This window comes from Clupea harengus, chromosome 15, assembly GCF_900700415.2.
Source record: "Clupea harengus chromosome 15, Ch_v2.0.2, whole genome shotgun sequence".
Taxonomy (NCBI): domain Eukaryota; kingdom Metazoa; phylum Chordata; class Actinopteri; order Clupeiformes; family Clupeidae; genus Clupea; species Clupea harengus.
Window position 1 is genome coordinate 6,822,702 of NC_045166.1, and position 16,762 is coordinate 6,839,463.

General features: G+C 42.3%; 3 protein-coding genes across 4 annotated transcripts in view; 1 reads left to right on the forward strand and 2 right to left on the reverse strand.

Moving 5' to 3' along the window:
* Positions 1–305: 305 nt before the first annotated feature.
* LOC116223877 (acyl-coenzyme A thioesterase 1-like) lies at positions 306–2,764 on the reverse strand. Its single transcript, XM_031582142.1, has 3 exons — positions 1,467–2,764; positions 1,158–1,360; positions 306–884 (listed from the first exon to the last, which is right to left on the reverse strand). The coding sequence occupies exons 1-3, from the start codon at positions 1,975–1,977 to the stop codon at positions 306–308; spliced, it is 1,293 nt and encodes a 430-aa protein (XP_031438002.1). The 5' UTR covers positions 1,978–2,764.
* Positions 2,765–2,845: 81 nt separating this feature from the next.
* LOC105899443 (acyl-coenzyme A thioesterase 2, mitochondrial-like) lies at positions 2,846–6,418 on the reverse strand. Its single transcript, XM_031582227.2, has 3 exons — positions 5,274–6,418; positions 4,745–4,947; positions 2,846–4,369 (listed from the first exon to the last, which is right to left on the reverse strand). The coding sequence occupies exons 1-3, from the start codon at positions 5,725–5,727 to the stop codon at positions 3,764–3,766; spliced, it is 1,263 nt and encodes a 420-aa protein (XP_031438087.1). The 5' UTR covers positions 5,728–6,418; the 3' UTR covers positions 2,846–3,763.
* Positions 6,419–6,641: 223 nt separating this feature from the next.
* Positions 6,642–16,762, forward strand: part of susd6 (sushi domain containing 6) — a 31,453-nt gene continuing 21,332 nt past the window's right edge. Inside the window, exons 1-2 of one of the 2 annotated variants that reach the window (XM_012826629.3) lie at positions 6,642–6,889; positions 14,289–14,450. In XM_012826629.3, coding sequence (XP_012682083.2) covers positions 14,327–14,450 — 124 coding nt within the window. In that variant the 5' untranslated portion in view covers positions 6,642–6,889; positions 14,289–14,326. The remainder of the gene's footprint in view (positions 6,890–14,288; positions 14,451–16,762) is intronic. The other variant, XM_012826632.3, reaches the window with a different exon arrangement.

Here is a 16,762-nt window from a genome sequence, read left to right on the forward strand (position 1 = left end):
CAGTCTCTGTATAGTACAGCAGTGCTCAACTGAGTACACACTCATGAAGTGACCTGGCTTTTGGGGAATTACTGAAAACATAAGACAGAAAGGCAGAAACAACCTACTAAATATCTATTTACCACACCACCTGTTAGTAAAAGTAAATGTCATTACAATTACATACACACTCAAGCGAATCTATACAAGTGCATTCACCAAGCCTATATTTAAGGCCCTACATCATTCAGTGAAATGGGAAAATGGACAGACTAACTTGTACACATTCTAAAACACACTACAGCATGGCTTTAAAACTGGAATGATCACTGTTTAAATGCTTCCTGAAAAAACTCCTGGACCCTCTTCCACAGATCAACCTGGGCCTCAGCGTGAGCTTTAGGCTCCCCTCCCATCACCACCACTCTGCCCACAGCTGGGTGGAAACTGCTGGGGCAGTGGGGCATGTAGGGAACATCCAGGAAGTGACCTGCCTTCGGGTATCTCACCACCTCAAAGTTCTCTTTCCCATAATCTCGAAGCCGTTGAGCAGCCTGTTCGCTGAATAAAACACTGTTCCAGTTCCTGTCGTCTTCAGACGCCACAAACATGAAGTGGCAGTTTGCACGCTCAATGGGAATCACAGAGGCCTGGTTCTCTTCCATCATAGGATCTAGAACTACGTCCCTTACATCCAGAAGTCCATCAGCTGTGACAGTAACATTCTTAAGGTCCATTTTGGTGGGAGGGATGACCATATCTTTGTAATGGAGAGAAAACTGGGTGTTGGCATTGCAGCCATTGATGGAGACAATTGCTGCGACTCCAGGAAGGAATGCTGATATTGCAAACGCTAGATCCCCACTTTTGGAGATGGAGAGGATCCCTATACCTGTTCCCTTTACCTGAGAAACATCATTTAATTATTAGCAAATAAATATCTCACAGAAATGCCATATTTTAACATCTGTAATACAACTAACCACAGGAAGGAAACATTGCCTTCTGCTGTATGCTATCTCAATTGAAAACAAAATATCTGGAACTTCATCTGGAACACCAACACGTTGCCGTTTCCTTAATAGGCAAAGTTCAAAGTTCATCATCTCTGTCTCACTTCTGCACAACACACTTCACAAGGACACTGCCGTCAAACTGAACATCGTTCCAACACTAACCTTGGGGTGAGCCCGCAGGAATGTCACGGCTTCCTCAAAGTACTCCAGGTCAAGTTTATCCAAGACTTTGGGCAAATCCTGATAACCATGATATGCCAAAGCCATGACAACATAACCTTTATTGGCTAGCAAGCTTGCTCGTAGTTCTGTCAAAGCACCACCTAAGTGAGGCATGTCCAGAATGGCAGGGAAGGGACCAGGTCCTATAAAAGCAAAAATTTTGTAAATCATGTAGATGGTTTCGGCGTTCATCATTTTCAAGAGATTCTATAACAACAGGAAATAACACCTTAACCTATAGTGACTCACCAGGTGGCAGAAACAGTGAACCCCTTATACTGCCACCTTCCAATGGAACTTTCTGCACACCATCTCCCAGAAATCGCCTCTGGACGGTGTCTTTGGCAACGACCAGTCCATTGCACGTCACCTCTATGTCAACTGACAGCGGCGTTGACACATCCCTCTTGGTTAGCCTACTGTGTGGAACCAATGGTCTCATCGAAGTAAACAGTCCCATCGCCTCAATTCCACTGTAGCTGCCACCCAACGAAGGACATCTCGCCAAGTCAATGTGTCCATTTTTGTCAGAACAAAAAGTGGCCAAGGCCTTGAAGGAAACGTTTCTACTGTCTATAAGTTTGGATCGCACCTCAACATATTGTTCAGGGGGAAGTCCCGTGACCTTCACGTCAACAGGCTCGTCAAAATAACGGCATGGCCCGGGTGAAAGTTGTAAGGCCACCCTCGAGTCCAAACTCAACTTTGCCACTATACCTTTCCAATACAGTGTCCAAACACTCCTCTTCAAAAAAGTCATTCTTTTTTATTTTCACTCTTCTTCGCGTGCAGTTCCACCAGAGTTAAAACAGTTTTATTAGCGCCGCCGTGTGTTTTGGTTAGGTATGGCAGCAGCTATTGTATTTTCAAATTCCCCAGCAAATATTTCTCCAAGGCCTACATATTTATCCACAAAAAGTGTATATAGTAATTACACCGATAATTCGATGAGACAATTAGGTCGGTTAGGTTTTCCAGGGTAGTTCGAGGTGTTGGGCTACTGGGTTAATGTGACATATTAAATATTAGAACACCTCATACATTTAAAAAAAATGTACATGTATGTTTGCCTATAATTGCCTATCTTTATGATCACCACCTTAAAATCAAACCAAATTGTTGACAGCAAAAGCACAGTACACATCTACCTAAACAACTGAAGAACATTTTTGGAAACTGTAAAGGCCTAATGACAACCTTAGTGACAAGAATTGAGTTATGATAGCATGTGACATCTGGTATATTGACTATTTTGCTGAAACAGGCAGTTAATTAAGCAAAATATATTTCAGTTATGTTTAAGGAAATAAATAAGGCCACCCCATAAGTGTCCTGATTTTCAGAAATTCAACTTCCCTTTCCTGAATTCTTCATTGCAATCCGTTTGAATTCTTATCAAGTCTACAGGATGTCCTTCATTATGTTTTTCTCATGTACAAGGTCAGTTATATTACAGCAACATTGTGGTAACATGCCAACACCGGCTATGTAAGAGGCATGCTAGACACTAGGCTTGCTAGAAGCGTTACCATTAAAACATAATTGATTCATATGCACAAGAAAAAAGAATCTTCCGGGTGTATGTTGATTTAAGGAACTGCTAGTCATCAACCCAACAACATAAAAGGTAGCTTGCTTTATCTATTTATTATTTCACTGTCCAAATTTTCAAACACCTGCATCACCCAACATTGTGATACATTTATTTTTGAGCACCACACGCTGAACTCTTTGTAGATTCATTCCCAGGACAGAGATATTGTTCACTGGAAACCAATCTTCACTCTTGTAACTTTCATACGGCCTCCATAGATATGAAAGTGCATTAAAGCATAATAGACATATTTCTTTGTGCAGAGGTTTATGTTTTAAGTCAAAGCGATTTTGTTAAAATGAATACATAATTATGAAAAATCCTGGTACAGGAGAAGTGCCATCAGAAAACCTTATAAACCTATAACTATAATATATTTAATAAATTTAAATAGTTAATGTCCATGTCTTAGTCAATGGCTTAGTTGGAATAGACTGGTCTGTTGCCTCTCACACCAGAACTGCTCTATCTGTAGGCACTGTGCAGTGTCAATGCTTACCCAGTTGATTGTGCCTGTGGTCCCTGCTCTTACAAAGTTAGGTGTGCTTCTCCAGACAGACTAATGTATCACCAAGACTGAGTTTGGCTTTAAACAGGTGAATCTCTATTGAAGGTACCCTTAAGTCCGAGAGAACCCTTTGCAGAAATCTAGAATAACATTTAGAATTTCTGTGTCAGTCTCTGTATAGTACAGCAGTGCTCAACTGAGTACACACTCATGAAGTGACCTGGCTTTTGGGGATTTACTGAAAACATAAGACAGAAAGGCAGAAACAACCTACTAAATATCTATTTACCACACCACCTGTTAGTAAAAGTAAATGTCATTACAATTACATACACACTCAAGCGAATCTATACAAGTGCATTCACCAAGCCTATATTTAAGGCCCTACATCATTCAGTGAAACGGGAAAATGGACAGACTAACTTGTACACATTCTAAAACACACTACAGCATGGCTTTAAAACTGGAATGATCACTGTTTAAATGCTTCCTGAAAAACTCCTGGACCCTCTTCCACAGATCAACCTGGGCCTCAGCGTGAGCTTTAGGCTCCCCTCCCATCACCACCACTCTGCCCACAGCTGGGTGGAAACTGCTGGGGCAGTGGGGCATGTAGGGAACATCCAGGAAGTGACCTGCCTTCGGGTATCTCACCACCTCAAAGTTCTCTTTCCCATGATCTCGAAGCCGTTGAGCAGCCTGTTCGCTGAATAAAACACTGTTCCAGTTCCTGTCGTCTTCAGACGCCACAAACATGAAGTGGCCGTTTGCACGCTCAATGGGAATCACAGAGGCCTGGTTCTCTTCCATCATAGGATCTAGAACTACGTCCCTTACATCCAGAAGTCCATCAGCTGTGACAGTAACATTCTTAAGGTCCATTTTGGTGGGAGGGATGACCATATCTTTGTAATGGAGAGAAAACTGGGTGTTGGCATTGCAGCCATTGATGGAGACAATTGCTGCGACTCCAGGAAGGAATGCTGATATTGCAAACGCTAGATCCCCACTTTTGGAGATGGAGAGGATCCCTATGCCTGGTCCCTTTACCTGAGAAAAAAAAAAAATATTTATTTGCAAAGAAATATAAGGCATTGGTTGATGACGATTCCGATACTATATGCATCTTCAGACACAATCTACGCACTTGAGGCTACTAAACAAGTCCACTGCCTAAGAGAATGCCTGTATCTGGTCCGTTTACCTGAGAAAATATTTTTTTAAATATCATTAGGTCAGAATATTTTAACGTTCACCACTGACTAGATAACATTTATATGTATCGCTTTGAAATGACACTAGATGGAGACATTACTTCACCTTTTTCCACACTCACTATAACAATGTAAAACCCAGTATGTTTCTTACACTCCCATTACCCATTAATGTTTTCTTACACGAAGTATCTTTTTATTTCTTATTTACCTTGGGATGAGTGTGCAACAATGTCACAGCCTTTTCAAAGTACTCAAGGTCAAGTTTAGTTGTGGCTTTAGGCAAATCCTTATAGCCATAATATGCCAATGCCATGACCGCAAACCCTTTATTTGCTAACAAGCTTGCTCGAAGCTCATGCAAGCCAGCACCTAAGGCATACATGTCCAGAATACCAGGGAATGGTCCAGGTCCTGTGAAAGCCAAATAGTTTCAAATGTGACTTGTGGCCTTTGAAGCTACATCTACTACAGTATATTCTTTAGTGTCCTAAATTAGTTCGTTTGCATCATATACACACAAACATACGTTGAATTTGTTCAAGCTGTCCATCTGTTATAAGTGACCTTACGTCCCTAGCACTTCGTCTGATCATTGGTGAAACTTGAAACTCCTTGAAACACTCTAATTTTCACTCACGGTGCATATTCAGTCAGAGAGCCTGGTGTATGATTCACAGATGTAGCTCTAAATCTGTTAAAATATTGAATTAGTATTTCATAAGAATTTAGTGACTGACCTGGTGGCAGAAACAGTGTACCCCTTATACCTTCGTTTTCAACAGGAACCTTTAGCACCCCGTCCGCCATAAAGCACCTCTCGAGTTTTTTTTGGGCAAGGACCTGTCCATTGCTGATCAGGTCAATATCAACACATAAAGACGTCGATGCATCCCTCTTGATTATCTTATGATGTGGCACTACAGGTCTCATGAACACAAACAGTCCCATCGCCTGAGTACCACTATAGCTACCACCCATAGATGGACACGTATCTAGGTCAATCTCACCATTTTTGTCTGAGCAAAAAATGGCAGAAGCTTGGAAGGTGATGCCTTTATCGTCAATAAGTTTGGAACGCAGCTCCACAGTCTGATCCGGGGAAAGACCAGAGACTTTCACATGGACAGGTTGGTCAAAATAACTGCGCAGCCCGGGCAGAATTTGCAAGACCACTCTTGAATCTAAAGGCATTTTAGCAACAGAAAATCGCCTGTACAATGTGCAAAAAGTTAAACTTCCAAGCAGTCTGTAAAAAAACTTCTTCTGGTAAAAGTATTTTCCGTTGACAAATCAAATGGTAAATTTCCCCCACCTACTGTGCCGGAGTGTGAAGTGGACATAAAATCTCCTGCCATACAGACACCTACGATTGAAGGCAAAATCCGCGATTATAATCCCATACATTTCCCCCCAAATCAGCGATTTGCTTCCTCATTGTGAAATAGCACTAAATTTCCCCATTGTCATTTATCTCTGTATCTGTATCGTTTCCTCCTCTCAACTGTGTTTCAAGAAATATGACCAGAATTTGGTCACTTCAGATGTATTTAACTTTCCAAGTTTGATCTGACATGATTCCCAAATCCCTCTGCTTTGTCTTAATTAGAGTATTGTGGGAAAGTAGTTAGGCCTACATTCAAGCATTTCTGCTTTCACCTTTTGTCTGTTTGCCTGCTTGCACATTAACTATTTTTCAGGGCCTCCCACTGCTCACATTTGTTATCTGGGAGTTTTCATATTTTGAGAAAAAGAAAGTTCACTGATAGGATATTTTCTACATTCTGATGCAACCCATAAGAAAACAAATATTTTTAACGTTACAGTAAAATTACAGTAAACTAAAGTATTTTCTAGGACACTTGTATAACAAAGAATGTGTAGAGTACTATGATTGACAATTTAAAATGGAACAAGTAGTTTGTAGGCCTACAGCATGTCATTACGTAGTTGGGCATGCTATTTAGCTGTCTGAAAAAAAATCCACTAATATTGTCAAAAATATAATAACAGCTATTCTAGCTAATTTCTGTTAATAACAAAAACAGCACACAAACCCCCCTCCCCCAACATCACCCTCACCTACCACAGTTCCCATGGAAACGATATCAGAGCGAGGCAGCTGGTGGAGTTCCCTGTAGTCCCTCATGAACGTAGCCTTGCTAACAAGCTCAGCAATAATCCTGTTCTAGCAAGGGAGAGGGTAAGGGACGCAAGATATCAAGGAACTAGCACCAAGACCATTTCAGCGATAGAGGATTTAAAATATTGTATTCCTTACAACACCTTTGGACAATTGGCTACATGCTCCACAAGTGAAAGAAGAGAGGAGGGCTTTTACCTAGCCTTTAAACTGGTATGTATCGAAAATTGTAGGTGGTTAGCTAAAAAGCTAGCATTTGTTGCCCTTTGCTTGCTTTTTGCTATCCCGAGTTTACGACGCACGCAGCCGACGAATCAACCCAGTCTGACCAGTAGCTATCTTTCTCAAAACGGAATATTTTTGTATTCTCGTTAAAAGCTTAACAGATAATGTAAGGAATGGGTAGTAATTGGTATAATTGTGATGCATCGAGATCTATTTGAGCTAGTGTTTGCTAGCTATTGGAGAGTGCTCAGATGATAGTTCAGTCAGGTTCATTTTAGCAACCTGAGATAGGAAATTCTACTAGTACATTGGACAATGCTGTTGAACATCATCACCGAGTTAACCCGAGTTACAATTTTTCGAAGGATATTTCTAAATTACAATAGAAGACAATGTTGGTAGATTTGAGCTCAATCTCGCTTTAGGTAAACGTTAGCTTTTGTTTTGGTCATTATCTGCATTCTTAGCTAGGAAGCAAAGTCATCTTAGTTAGAGCTTGTTTCGTTTGTTGTTGAACAATGATAACAAATGTTCGCTGTGGTTGTAGCTGGTGAGGTATCCTAATGGTTTTTATGCATTTTAGAGATGGTATCAAAGGTAATATATAAATGTAGCAAACGTTAGTTGAATGTTGTTCCTGAATCCTTTTACAGCGACTTCAAGTAGTTTTCACGCGAGAGGTCTGATTCATTGTGTTAAAGAAGACTACAAAAAGACTGCTATGTTTGCCTCTGGACGTTAAAGTGGGATAGTGACAACTGACTTTATTCAGTACTAACGTTTTGTTCGTTTCTCTAAGTCAGGGTTTCAGTCTGTTAAATGTCAGCTGCCTGGCCACATTGAAAGTTTGCTGACATTCAAAACATTTACCATCTTTTGGTTTTGATCGACCGAAAATCAAATCAACGCTTAAGAAAATAACACGATATGTTGAATCTTGTCTTAGGCCGTACCTTATTGCCTATTGCTACATAACATGAAGCCCGTGTTATGTTGTGACAGGATGTGTTGGATGATAAGCGCAGACAGTTCCCTTTGTTTTGTAGCTTCGCCCTCAGTACATTTCGCACGTGTCGGAGCGTGTGACTGAATCTGCTTGGACTAGGGAGATGCCACGGGAGGATTTTACCCCCCCTCTCACGTTAGTTACTGCTGTAACTCTTTATCCTCCGCTGTTTTCAATGGAAGTGTGGCATATCCCTACAGTTTTACAAACCATTAGATGAGCATTCAGGAGTAGTCAATGGCTGGTTTCATATTATCTGATAATCAAAGTGTATTTTTAAGAACATATTTTTTTAAAGGTCCTATTATATATGTCCACTTTGACGACTGTGCTCTGCCCCACCACCAAACTGAGCCTCTCCTCTTCCCAGCACAGCCCCTTCTCTTGCCAAGCACCCTTCTCCCCTTATGGAGAGCCTCAGGCAGCAGGCAGATGCCATTGAAGCATATCACTTCTGTTCCTTAGAAGTGAAAGTCTTCCTTGCCTTCTCTTTAAAAATGGAAAAGAAACACACCCAGAGGTTATGTGGGATTGTGGATTTGGGGGCAGACTTGGAAAGGACTCTGTCCACCATTTTGATGCCACGTCTTGTGTGTTTGGGGCCTGTGGTTTTGTTATGGCCAGACTGGTTTCTCTTCATCACATGACTGTGTTTAAAGCACAAGTCTCTTAACATTGCAACTTGAAGAAGTCTTATCCGTCCCTGCAAATAATACATCAGACATGGCTGATACAGATAGTCAAGAGGCATCATATGTTAAGCTTTTATTGCTGAAGTCATTTGGACATGAATTAGTTACTCACACAGCCTGGCACTGGCCTGCTTGTTGATTGTATTGTGTGGTGGGGTATATGTAATACAATATCTATTCCTGTTGGTCCACCTAAAAAATTATGGTTTCTTCAATCGAAAAACTTTTGCTGTGGCATTCACATGGAAGTAACTTCACTGTAAATTTGACTGGTATCAATAGAAATTGGAGATGTTTTGAAAGGTTAGTCTCATGTGAGTATTTCGGTTATCACATCATTTGACTTCTAAACCATTGGCAAAGACATCCATAATAGTAGGACATCTACCTTGAGCCTAAATTCCAAGCACTCCATGTTCAAAAGACTCAGTAGAAGATTGCCCAAAAAGTTATGAAAACCTGAAACTAGGTTAACATGACGAGATTAGTAGGATTATGTAACCCTAGCACTGTTAGCTGTCAGTAGACTTTAATAATGGCCTCTGAAATGGTACATTAACAGAGTGCAAGCATACATTCAGGTTGGGGGACTGCCATTACGTCTATCATTAGAACTTCTACATCATTTTAACATCTTGCCAAAGCCTGTATTATATTTTGGTTGCTCAAAAAGACCCTGATTTGTAATCAAAAACATTTGCTAGTGAAAACAAACTTCAGTGTCTCCTGTCTGACACCGGTGCTGTTTTTCCATACGAATGGCTTTGCTCAGTGCGGCTTTGCGCATCATAGACGTAGACCATCAATCAAGCACAGCCTCGATTTGCATATCCGTACATCAGGGTCTACTTGCTTGAGGGTGTGTCTTTAAGTCAGGGATAAAGGCAATCGAGGCGACCCGACATACACAAATAAGTGGAGTCAAAGAACTCCACGACGCAAAACATAACGTTAGTTTCCTCCGATTATACCCCAGTTGCCGTACATGTAAATAGATATGTATAACATTAGCCTTTGGGTTAGTCTAAAAACCAACCTGTTCAGTTTCCAGACTAATGCTTCTTTCTTCAGTCAAAGATAACAGAGGTTAAAATTTAGGTTAGAATTGATTCCTTTATTTCTAGGCCTGAATCTTTGCTAACATTAATGTCAGCTGGTTCTAATTCTGTGTGGGCTAGCTTGTCAGCTTGCTAGTTCTCCAGATAACAGTGTTATTTAACCATGGAATTTATCGACCACAGAGTTTACACCACTTGTCACAATGAGCGAATACGTTTATTTGGTTAATTCAATGTCTACCTAAACACACTCACCGTGGTAAAAATGTCGATTGGGCAGTTTACCATTTGTTATCGTTGTTATAGTTACTATTCAAACTTTCCAGATTAAGCTTTTGAACTGGGTCTGCTTCATACGTGTCCTAATACACAAAAATACAGACACACTATGGCAAGTGCTGAATGATGGCTGAGCTCATCACAGAAGAGATATTCTCTGTGACGTCATTCGGCGCATTTGGAGGTGGACCCGGTGCGCTTTGGCCCTGATCCGAAAGGGTCCAAAATGAGCCCGACATAGTTTGGCGGCTTTGAACTTGTAATGGAAATGCAAATTGACTCGGCACAGCTCGGCGTGGCATGGCAGGTTGTGCCAATGGAAAAACCCCACACAGAATTCTCTGGTAGCCAGGAATAGCATGCATATTCTGATGGCTTGCTCTGATACTGCCTGCAACAAGAATAGCTATAGCGTATTCTTCCTTATTCACCAGGGTTGTCGGGGCCAAGTTCCTGTCAGCAGTCACATGTAAATATATTCAAGGTAGTAATGTCATAATCATCAAGAAACCGGTTTGTTTAGATTACATATCTTGACAATGGGTTGGGAAGGGAACAGTGCATTCAACTGCACAGAATGGTACTGTCTGAGGTCATCAAACACATTATTCACATGATTATTCAGTAGGGGAGAATGCGCCAAAGAATTGGAGGGGGGCAAAAAGGACTTGCACATTTAATGGGAGAGTTGTGCCCTTAGTGCAGAGACGGTCTCCTTCCATGCTCCCTTTTCTACTTGCTGTACTCAGGAGGTGAATATTCAATGGCCTCTTATGAGGAGTAGCGTACATACTTTTTTTTTTTTCCCTTTCCACTCACAACAGGAAGCACGTCTGCTCATACAAGCTTCCTGTACAACACGCACACACACCCCCACACACACACCCACATATAGATTCGGCAAACCTGAACTCCATCTCACCCTGCTGAGCCGAGAGGGGAAGGTGTGACACCTCCACAGTAGTATAGTGCTGCCACACAGAGAGCCTCAGTGTTCTGTTTCCTGTGGCGATGTGATGCCCGTGGACGACGCTGGTACAGAGAGCCTCTGTGTTCTGTTTCCTGTGGTGATGCCCATGTAGGCCATTGGTACACACATGCCATGTGCAGAAATGAGAGGTGATGCTCATGTGTCCACATCATCAGTGCTGCTAGGTCCGAGGCGTTAGGTGATGTTCACGTGTCCACATCATCAGTGCTGCTAGGTCCGAGGCGTTAGGTGATGTTCACGTGTCCACATCATCAGTGCTGCTAGGTCCGAGCCGTTTGTTTTGAGAAATTGTGTTTGCCAGTCTGTCCAGATTCTGTGTAGTAGGGGGTGATGCACCAGGCTGGTTTGTATGATGAAATTCTTTCTTATTAATTAAGTCAAAACCATTGGCCATCAAGCTGCATACAGTCAAACTTGCTCTGAAATGGCTTTGAATGAATGCCTCAACCATAGCTTACTGAACAGGCTTTTTTCAGAGTAAAATGTGTAGTATTTATCTAACTTGGATATTATGCCTTACATAGAAATGAGACCTCCCCCTTTCTCTTCCTGCATCCAATGTCTTTTTCAGCGTTGTAGTTCTTTCTAGCTGGTAGGCATTCAATGGTCTGTGTGTGTGCCTCATGGGAAATGTCATAATTGATTATACTCATTTCATTCTTTTATGCTTTTGCGCTCTATAATCTTTGTTCGCAAGCTATGGTAGCTATCATCTGTCCCTACTCTAGCCTACAGCTGGCAGAGGGAGTTACGTCACAATAGCCCAAACGTTCCACCATTCATTTTAATGAGAAAAAAAGAGAGATGAAAAACAACAATAACAACAATAACAAAGAGGGAGCATTGCAACCTTTTACAAGAGCGCAACTCGGGAAGTTAGAGCGATATCGATACCTCAACAAGCTCCAGGAGCAGAAGTGGCGCCAAAAACATGGGTGGAATAAAGAAAATGAATAAATTAATAAAACTTAAGAAGAGTAATATTGCTTCACAATGCTGTGTGATTGAGCGGTCACACTAATGACTAAAACCTGACTACAATAAAGTTGCATTTGTTGTATCTGTATTCACAAAGAAGGTTGAGACTAAAGCTACGCTTACAATTACTGCCAGAAATAACACTGCACTGGCCGGATGGCTGAAGCACTTACACCTGGTATGGATCAAAGGCCACTTTACTATTCTCTGCCTGCTTGCAGTTTGTTCCTATGGTATTTACGGTAGCTTTTTATGCCACTTGTGTGTGGTAAATGACCACACGCACACACAAAGCGTGATCTTAAACGTCAGGTGTGTATGGCTTTCCTCTTGCACAGCACTAGTAGTCCTGTGCAGTAAAATTGCCTCTATCACCTTCCTGCCTGTTTTGAATCATAACTGGTGTGTGAAGGAAAAGCAGTGTGGTTTGCCGCCTGCTCCATGTTGCTCCCGGATTAAAATGGGCTCTGCTGTTTAATCTGTCTGACCCCCCACACCTGGAGCTCATTTGCAAAATAGTGGCATTTTCATTTTTTATCACCTTAATCCAAAATCTGCATGTATTCAGTGCAAGTATAACTAGATTCCTCACAGGATGCTCTCTCTCTCTTTCCTCGCTCTCTTTGTGTGTGTGTGTGGGTGTCATGTTTAAAGATTTCTCCTCATAAACCTCACCAGGCCTCTGTGTCCTGACCCCTCCCCAGCTGTTCCTGGCAAAAGCGCATTTAATTTCCCACTAAAGCTGCCTTCCCCCCAAGTCATCTTGTGTTGAGTAAACTTCACCCACAAATATCATTACTGGAAAGGAACTAGTGATCACTAACATTTTTGTTTTTAAATCAATAAACAAACAAAAAGATGAAAATAAGTACATTTGTGCTACTGTAAGAAAAGTGGCACTGCAAGAACATAACTGTCAGTGTAGAAAAGTGGCACCGTATAAAGTTATCATCAAGTCCTCATCTACTGTAAGTGAAAGTGTTGACGGATGTGCTTGCCGAAGCACTCGATGTGTACAGCCTCATTGCACTGTCTGCAGCTATAGACAGTGGCAGTGACACAAGCATCTGTGCCACTCCTTGACAGCACATACTCCCTGCCGATTCTTCTCTTTTGAGAGTTTCTCACAGTCGTGCTCAAATGTGGTTCTCACAGCTGTCACTGGGGTAACAAGTTCCTGTGTAAGGTCCTCCAGCCACTCGTACTTGGCTGTGAATGTTTTTCCTCCAGCACCCCTTGCAGCACCTTGTGATGTTGGAACTGATAATATACAACCATCTGATACAGCAAATCCACACGTTTAGTGTGTTTTTGGTAGCCGGAAAGGATTGCCGGCACTACAACCTTTGTTTGGTTGTGCTCTTGCATCCTTCTCATCACTGACCCTTTCTCAGTGGGGTCATGGTAATTGGACAGTACCATGACAGCCTTGGTGTCCTGCCAAACACAGGAAGTGAGGTCATCCTCGTGTCTTCCCATGAACTTCACCATGCTCTCATCTATTGTCACAAAGCCATTCACCTTATGGAGTGGCTGGATTTGACTGGTGAGGTAGTTCAGAAACCATCTTTTCAGACATGCACTGAAGTCCTGAAATTGTCCAGACTGTATGTGAGCACACAAATGTCTGAATTAGTTCGACTGGACATACACAGACTTTTCCCTGCCAGCTTGTGAATAGAACCGGTAATTGTCCGGAGAATTCCCAGCGAGGGAGTGGGTCTGTTGATAACACCAGTCACCTTTTACTCTACCCTTACTCACACTTTTTAGCGTAGCAAAAGCGTAGCACAATCACCCAGTGATGGCTAGGTAGCCTTTCTGAACAGCAACGAATCCCAATGTAATTCAACAAGAGAAATGTACATTTTTACGTTTGTTAGCTACATATGTAGCTAGCTAGTTGTTCACATTATACTAGCAAGAAAATGTTCACAGTTTGGAGTTTTGTACTGACCGTAGGTTTTCCCTAAGCTAATTTATGTCTATCTCAGGGGGTTGGTAATTCGAAAAACGCATTCAGTAATTTCAAGCATTCAAAATCAAGACTTATTTATGTTGAACAGGCCTCAACAACTAGGATGTTGTTTAACTTCCAGGGATATGCTAAAAGGATTTTACAATGTGCTCACGTGGCATCCGGCTCTAAAGGAGAAGCAGACATACGTCTCCATACCTAGTCTTGATGGGTTAAAGCAGTTTGCCAGTTTCATTTCAATTAGGTGTTCCTGTGAAACGATGTAGCCCTCGATGCACCCACAGGCACACAATGTAGCTGCGATTATGTTGTTGTTTTTTTGTAATGGAGCTCGCACATGGCCGTGCATTATCGAGTGTTTATGTCCCTCGCCATGGCTGACTGGGCGGCCTCTTCTCTTCACAGGTTGAGCCTGAGCAGATCCCCTCCACTGCTTTGCAGGCATGTGGAAAATGAGTGGCGGGATGGTGGCAGTGCCAAGCCCTTTGGCCCCGTGCTCAATCACACACAGGCTGGCTGTGCCCGTTATCCTGCTGTTGGCCACGCTCACCGGGGGCCATGCATCAGGTAAGAGTCCTTTCCTTGCTAACACACACACACGCACACACACACACACACACAAATGCCACTATGCCATGTGTGTAGGTGTACACATTTATTTGTGATTGCAGTCATGACAGTCAGTGTAGTGAACTCAACCTTTGATTCTGGTTCAGGTGGTTGGTGGATTCTGTAAGCCGAATTGTGAGTGGGTGTTTGTTCTGCTTCTGGGAAGTGAGCACTGAGTGTTTATGGGGGTGTGTGTGTGTGTCCGCGCCTGCAATAAAGATGTGAAATGAGTCTCATTGCTGTTTACACTGTGTGTGTGCTGGTGAAATATGACTGCAGGGCGGCAGCAGAGGAGTCTTCATAGGAAATGGGTGTGTGTGTGTGTGTTGTGCATGTATGATCTCTTTTCCTGTAACCTACCCCTCCCCCATCTCTCCCTTCTGTGTGTGTGTGTGTGTGTGTGGTGCCAAATGTCCTTGCCAGGGCACTGTGATGTATTTCTTGGGTGTGGCAATATGGTCTCAATTCTCGAAGAGCTTAGACGTTCTAAAGGCTCTGATTGATTCCATTTTTATTTAAAGACCGTTTCATGTTTTTAATCTATTTTTAAATGCACTGTCTGTCTGCCTCTGATGCAAGTTGTACTTCTATACTCTCTGAACATCTATAAATTAATACATAAATAAATAAACTACAAACGCAACCTCAGTGTTGATGCATGCACGTGCAAACACCAACTTGGATTTCTGTCCTTGTGTGCACTGATGCTCCAAGGGCTGGCGAGAGTCACCCATCCCCTTACGCAATGCTGAGAGAGAGAGAGAGAGAGAGAGAGAGAGAGAGAGAGAGAGAGAGAGAGAGAGAGAGAGAGAGAGAGAGAGAGAGAGAGAGAGAGAGAGAGAGAGAGAGAGAGAGAGAGAGAGAGAGAGAGAGAGAGAAGAGAGAGAGAGAGAGAGAGAGAGAGAGAGAGAGAGAGAGAGAGAGAGAGAGAGAGAGAGAGAGAGAGAGAGAGAGAGAGAGAATCCCTTGAGACATCAGTCACATTCACGTCATCCCTTTATCTGCTGTGCTGAAAGATAGGAAGTTAACTCACATGGTTCTCCATGCGCTCTGAGTGTGTAGAGCATTTCAATCTGAATGTGTCCACCGTTCCCCACCCCCACCTCCAGATGACACACACACCATCCCACCCCACGCACGCACGGATACTGACAAACACAACATGACCAGACGGAAAGAATCCCATTAAAAATGGTCATCACTTGATGGTCAGCAGATTTGAGATCCACTCCTAGCTCATTGTCTCTGGCTAAGCCCCCACTTCACTCTGAGCACAACCCTCCCTCTCCCTGCATGCATCATTTACTGGAGCAGATACTGTAGAGTAATCCCCTGGCATGGTCTTACTGTTCTAGAGATTTCTATGAATATGAAATGTACAAATTCCATTACAGGACTACCAGCTTACGCATAAAGCTCCTAAATATACAAATTAAGCGTAATTTTTTTTTGGGGGGGGGGGAGAGTCAAGGCAGGAGGCAACCATGTGTAGAAATTAAAATAATAATAATAATGCAAGATCTGTTTGACTTCCCAAATACAGAACGGTGGTTTCCTTAAGATATGCCACATTTAGGCAGTTTAGGAAATGGTTCACGTATTTCTTAATCAAATCTAGCAGGGACCTTCAGGAGGCCGACGTCTCATACGTTGTCAGCTCCTGGTATCCTTTGGCCTTTGTCGCTGTGGCTATGGGAGGGTAGAAGGGGAACTGAGAGTGACCTACTCATACAGACACTAGACTTGATGTGTCTATGCACTTTTATAGTATTGAGAGGTACACACCAATTGTCTCATAAGAGCAGAAGAGGGAAGCTGAGGCTTTCTGTTCCTGCACAGGTCGCCCAAGACCGCAAGAAAACAGCGGCAGCAGTCAGTTTCACAGCGTCGTTCTTGTGTCATAACATAAGCAGTGGCAAGAGCAAGAGCACTTCTGTTCTGTCAACACTAACTAGTCAACTCTGACATGGTTTTCGGGATGGAATGGCGCAGATACAAGGTAAAAATAAAATGGGGAAGATAAAGTTTTATTGTTCTGTATGACGGCAGATGAACTGACTTTGTAGACTGGTTTCAGCAGAAATGCCTAACAGTTTTCCATGGTTCCGCGATTTGCGAATTCAACGCAAATTATCAAATTTTTCCTGCAACATTGCATTTTCTTATTTACCTCAGAAATCGCAGAGATGTTAAAATGTTTTGAAATCACCACCACAATAAAATTAAACACTTTAATCGCAAGAAGTCACAAAAACAAAATGTTAAATCCT